At 47.8% G+C, this 6,145-nt stretch overlaps 1 protein-coding gene across 1 annotated transcript; it reads left to right on the top strand.

Moving 5' to 3' along the window:
- The first annotated feature begins 6 nt into the window (after nt 1-6).
- Nucleotides 7-2,828, top strand: ptp4a1 (protein tyrosine phosphatase 4A1). The gene is made up of 5 exons (XM_019864526.1): nt 7-300; nt 557-649; nt 1,313-1,443; nt 1,532-1,607; nt 1,871-2,828. The coding sequence occupies exons 1-5, from the start codon at nt 196-198 to the stop codon at nt 1,985-1,987; spliced, it is 522 nt and encodes a 173-aa protein (XP_019720085.1). The 5' UTR covers nt 7-195; the 3' UTR covers nt 1,988-2,828.
- Nucleotides 2,829-6,145: the final 3,317 nt, after the last annotated feature.

Genomic DNA, 6,145 nt, shown 5'->3' with positions numbered 1-6,145 from the left:
GCCTCGTTTTGTTGCCCCGCCCGCCACGCCCTGAGTGGTCCCCCGACGAGACGCCCCCCCCCATTGCCGCCCAGAGGATTCCCGTCCCTCCACGCCAAACTGTTTACGTTCAGCGTCTCTTGCTCTCCCCTGGCCGTGCCAAAGCCACCTTGCCTTTTTTTTTCCCCCCCCCCCTCCTTTCTCCTTCCTGTTGCCATGGCGCGCATGAACAGACCCGCGCCGGTGGAGATCACCTACAAGAACATGAGGTTCCTCATCACTCACAACCCCACCAACGCCACCCTCAACAAGTTTATCGAGGTGAGCCTCGTCCAAGCTCCTTGCGTTGACAAATCGTTGTCGCGTAGAAGTTAGGCTAAAATTTGAGAAAAACTAAAAGACGCCATTCAAAATTTTCCCCGACAAAAATTGGCGAGTAATTCGGCGTCGGGTGATTTGTGGCCGCTTTGCCGGGGGCATTCCGGGAAGTTGCTAACTCTTATCGACTCAAGCGCTTAAGTTGGCGCGAACGGCGCGCCCGCCTCCTTTCGCGTTTGACGTGCGCTGTCACCCGCAGGAGCTGAAGAAATACGGCGTGACCACGGCGGTGAGGGTGTGCGAGGCCACGTATGACGCCGCTCCGGTGGTGAAAGAGGGAATTCAAGTCCTGGTGAGTCGCGCATGGTTTAGCGCAAACTGTCTCGTGCGAGAAACCAATCTGTCAGGTGAGGGAAAAAGTGAAAATAAAAATATATGAAATATGTACAAAAGTAATACAAATTAAAAATAAAAGTGAGATTTTTTTTTCTTACACATTCAAGACATTCAAAAAAAAAAACACGCGTTCATAAAAAAAAAAAACTGAAAATAAAAGTAAATAAAGTGACATTTTTTTTTCCCCAATTGTACGACGTACTCTCACGACAGTCACACGGTGACGACTGAGCGAACGAAATTTCCCGCAGCACCGATTGGACAAGCCATGTCATGTGATCATCTGCAGCCAGTGATGGCCCCCCAAAAAAAAAAAAAAGAATAAATAAATAAAATGGAGGGCCGAGGTGCGTGTGGGTTACCAAAAAATGAAAATCATCCAAGGGCACTTTACCCTAAAAGAAAAGTTTGACAAACAATGCTATCGTCCTCTTGAGCTATGGTAGCAATTCTCTCCTATACCAGTAGAGGGAGCCATGGTACCAATAGTGGACTCTTCACAACTTCTGCTCTCATCCTGCATTTTTTTTTTTTTCTTCTCCATTCTAAACGTGTGAAAGGTGCGAGCCGCTTTTAATTTTGCGGGTGGCTGTCTGTGTCTCTCTCCGCTCCCGCGCAGGACTGGCCGTTTGACGACGGCGCTCCCCCCTCCAACCAGATTGTGGACGATTGGCTCAACCTGCTCAAGCTCAAGTTCCGCGAGGAGCCGGGCTGCTGCGTGGCCGTGCACTGCGTGGCGGGCCTCGGCAGGTGAGCGCTCGGCCGGAGCCTCCTCGCCGCCTCCCGCTCAGACGTCTCGCCCCCTCCAACCAACCCCCCTTTTCACCTTCCCCCGCAGAGCTCCCGTCCTGGTCGCCCTCGCCCTCATCGAGTGCGGCATGAAGTACGAAGACGCCGTGCAGTTCATCCGGCAGTGAGTCACATTGGCAGCGTTTTTCCTTCACGTTAACCTTCCCAAACAATGGAATGTTGAAGAACGTGAGCCCGCTTGTCAAGGCCAATCGCGTATTTTTCCTCATGTCTTCGAAATGGGGACACAAGTGAGCGCTTGCATGTGTAACGATGTCAAATAGAAGCAGCGCTCAGTCATTGTCCTCCAAATACAACCGCTTCCATGCTAAAACTTTGTGTTAATGCGGCTGCTTGAATGACGAAAATTATCACCCCCCCCCCCACTCTTTGTCGCGGCGCGTTCAACAGCAAGCAGCTCTTCTACCTGGAGAAATATCGTCCAAAGATGCGGCTGCGCTTCAAAGATTCCAACAGCCATCGCAACAACTGCTGCATCCAGTAGGGCGGCGACATGACGCCTTTGTCTCGCCAGCCCACAAATGACAAACTCCTCATGGGGGGGGGGGAATCGTGTTGGCGTTTCCTCCGCCGGCCATCTTTAGCTCCGTGTACGACGACAAATTTTGTCCTCTCTGTTAAGCGCGACCGTTTGGGCAAACATTCGCCACCTCAAAGTTACCATGACATGAATGCGTGTTCTCAACACCACAGTTGGGACGGGGGGGGGGGGGCTTGGAACACTCCTAAATTTGGGAATGTCAATTGATTGACAATAGTTACTTTGCCCTTACGTATTTGTTGAGCTTAACAATAAGGAGAGCAACTGGCCGATTTACTATCGATGCCGGTGGGTAGGGGTGTGACACGTGCCAAAGCGGCGCTACTCGTCGGGTTGCGGACGGGTCAACCTTAGCGCGCTTACCAGTGAGGATCAAAGCGCTCGAGTTACATGGACCACAAGATGGGGGGAGTTGAAGGCGATGAAAACAAAACGCCCGAAAGGACTTTTCCCTCCTCAGCAGCTTGCCGTCAAGGCCGTCTTGTCCCATTGAGAGTCTCAAAGCTGATTCTTTTGCTTCTGTTTACTAATTAACAATGTGATTTTCTTTGTGCCCCACCCCCTCCGAACTGGACTCCCAACCTCTGCGATATTTTGTACGCCTTTTCATTTGATGTCCCTAACTTAATACTTGATGATTTGATGTCTTTGGTGATGACGCTTCTTCTTGGTTGGCTATTTATATCTTCTCGATGGACGTGAGTGATTTTAGTACGTGAGAGCGGCAAAGTTGTACCTGTTGACAGACTCGTGGGTATTCTATTAAAGTGACAAAACCTCCACACCCGCTTGTATATTTTCCCTCCTAGAGTGACAACGTTCCGTTACTGATTGAACAAAGAACATAAAAGATTTTTCCCCAAAATTCACATCTGTGAAAATAATGATAATCATAGTCTGGATATACGAGAACGAAACTCGCAATATTTTGATTCATGGCCACGTCGGAAGCGTTCATGCCTTCATCAGGCACGGCTTCCGACGACGTGACTGTCATCCAAAATATTGCAAGATTCGTTTTAATATCTTGAGAGAATGATGATCACATGCCTAGACTCGCGCATGAGGCTTCTTAGGACTTTTCTTTCCCTTACCAACTCCCAATAAGATTTGAAGTTTTCCATACAAAATTAATGAGATGGATCAAGATATTTTTTTAAAAAGTATACATATAGTCCATTCAAGAACATTCTCATAACAATATTCCATGGGGAAAAAAAAATCTAAATAGGATGGTGAGGTCACTGTTCACCTGTTCAAATGAGAGCACTGTACTTGCAGTTCGATGGAATTGTTTCCAAAAGTTGAACATTGTAGTCTGGTTTAAAAAAAGAAAAAAAAAAAAGAATTGAAAAGTTGAAAACACACAGTCAATGACACAAAAACGGTTTAGTAGCATCTATTTTTATTCTTTAAATCTCATTACAGACTAGACGAGTGTGTGTGTGTGTGTGTGTGTGTGTGTGTGTGTGTGTGTCGCATCACCTTGAGGCAGGAATTTGCGCATGCGCAGCTCTATGTCCCCCGTGTCCATCTGTCTTTTACTTGGTGGCGGGAAGGAGGACGTGGCCGTCATCTTCATCTTCGTCATCATCTGTGCTGAGCGGACGTGATTGAAGAATCATGTTGACGTTGCTGACCTCCATGTATCTGATGGCACGGGCCTTTTCGTCGCAGGTCAGTCCCGCGATCCGTGAACGCACCACTCCGTCAGTGCTGCGTCCATGGACGTCAATCGCGAGGTTGCCGCTGCCGTTCACGGTTTAGTGCGGGGTCCGTGAATGCACCACTGCCGCTTTTTTTTTTTCCGCCTCCGCCGTTGTTGCTCCCGGAAGTCACCAAATGAATTTGTCCAAACTAGACTTTCTAGTGTAGTGTCACGTGGTACACGCGTCCACCTGCTGACTCCTTGGTCAAGATTTTGCTTTAGTACCACTGACCATATCCGGTGGTTTCTTTCAAAATAAATGCAAACAGGATACGGAGTATTTGAAATACCATCCCTTTTGACTATTGCAGTGCCGTACTCTTCGTTGGATAGATGTGATAGAAAATGGTTGTATTATTAAGACCTGGCCAAATCTGTTCTCGGGAAACCGGGCTTGCGTTAAGATCACATCAGATGGTGGGACTCCATATTCATACCTTTCCCACTTTATTACTGTTTTTGTGTGGTGGGTTTTATTTGGGAGTGTAATTGGAGTAGTCGTATGGTGCGGGTGAGAGGTGAGGCGGTTCAGGAGGCACTTGCTGCCACGGCGCCTGTCAGGTTCTTAAAGGACGCTAAGTACGCTAATGCCGCTTAACGCAACCATGCGCACACATGCCGCTCTTACAACACAATTACTATACATTTATTGATTACTTTCAACATGTTTTGTTGAGATTTTCTTTCACCTGAAATTTTGTTGAACCTACCTACCTACCTACCTACCTACCTACCTACCTACCGTCTCCCGATCTTGCAGTCCTAATATTTGACACGTGATGTCGCTAACGCAACGTGGACTCAAGCGAAAAAAATGTAAAGCAAATGAATGAACTATAGCGACGGATTTTTTCTTCCCAGGATGTCATTATGATAAAAATAAACTAAACTATCAATAACTGAGTAGTAAAAGGGGATGAACACATGAACACACGCATATACTGTATTCGAAGTTTTACATTTTGAGATATTATTATTGTTGTGATGATGATGATTATGATTATGATTATTATTATTAGTAGTAGTATTGGTATTAGTATTATAGCTACTCGATTATGTACTTAATTTCACGTAGCGTTTACATTTCCTGATCACAAGCCCAGTTTGGAGCAGTAGGCGCGGGATGGGTTCCGCAGTGCCTCATGGGACATGTAGTCCTTCATGTGGAGGGTGGCAGGCGTTTGCTCCCTTAAAAGACTTCAAGTCCCACATGTCGCGCGCGAGTAAAGAGGCGTAGTCTTCGACAGAGGTGACCCCCAAAAGCCTCCGAGCGGCTAAGTCCTCCACCATCCTCTCCTCGCTCCTCGTCGTCGTCTAAAATGGTAAGAACAACGTTTCAACTTCCTTCCAACAAACCCAAACATCGCGACAGATGTCCCTTCGCTTCTTTTTCCTTGCGAGCTTCACGGTGCCCCAAACAAAAAGGGCCGCCTCCAAGAACGCGATTGAATGACATTTAATTCATTTTTTTTCCATCGTCCATCGTGACCCATTTGTGTGACGCAATCACACGAACGGAAGATGCGGCAAAAATACTTCGCGGCGAAAACAGTGGCTCGGTGAAAGTTGAAAGTATTTATTGGGACGCTGGTGACGTCACCAGACTTGTGTCACGCGATCGTGCGGGGGAAAAAAAAAAAAAAGCCCCTTCATTTTTAAAATGGGACGGTTGGTAGGAAAAACCGTCGAACAAATGTCACTTCACATGCCACGCGATCACAATGCGAGGGACGGCACATTGAATCGTTGTCAAGTAAGCGATGATGCCGAGCCACTTGATTCGTGGAAGGTTGGACGTGGCGGTCTCATCATTTGCACATCAAGTGATTGCAACTGTGAAGCAGAACCAAAAGAAATAGGACGTGGTTCAAATTTGCTTCCGGTCCACTTTTTAATCAGAGACACGTGCTCCGTTGTGCAAACGGCGCAACGTCGTCCCAAACGCCTATGAATGTTCTCATTTCATTCTCCGAGCATTGCCTGGATTGCCAGCGGCAGGTTTTCCCTCGGGTCATGCAAGGAAGAAAGATTTACTGGATGCGAACAACTTCAAAGCCAACCACGACGCTCCCCGTTTGCAATCGATGAGGCGTCCCGAGAGTGGTCGTTCATGGACATCAGTGCACAAGGGAAGCCGTGGCGTCTTGGCGCGCCCTTAAAGTTCGAGCAACGCCAGCCAAACCGAATATTGTACCCTAGTCGAACTTTGATCCGAGACGAGCGCCACGCCCAAAGGCCATCTTAGTCCGACTAGTTCCACTTTGGTACATGCGCAGGCAAGAGACGCGGCATCTATCTCGTTTCTAAATTTAGCCAAAGTCATTTGAATATCAAGTGACACCATCCTGACAGCAAGCCGTCAGAACAAGGTTGGCCACGCGCTGCCCCCCCCC

The sequence above is a fragment of the Hippocampus comes genome, unplaced genomic scaffold (assembly GCF_001891065.2).
Source record: "Hippocampus comes isolate QL1 unplaced genomic scaffold, H_comes_QL1_v1.1 scaffold371, whole genome shotgun sequence".
NCBI classification, from domain to species: domain Eukaryota; kingdom Metazoa; phylum Chordata; class Actinopteri; order Syngnathiformes; family Syngnathidae; genus Hippocampus; species Hippocampus comes.
This window is presented reverse-complemented; position numbering and strand designations above follow the sequence as displayed.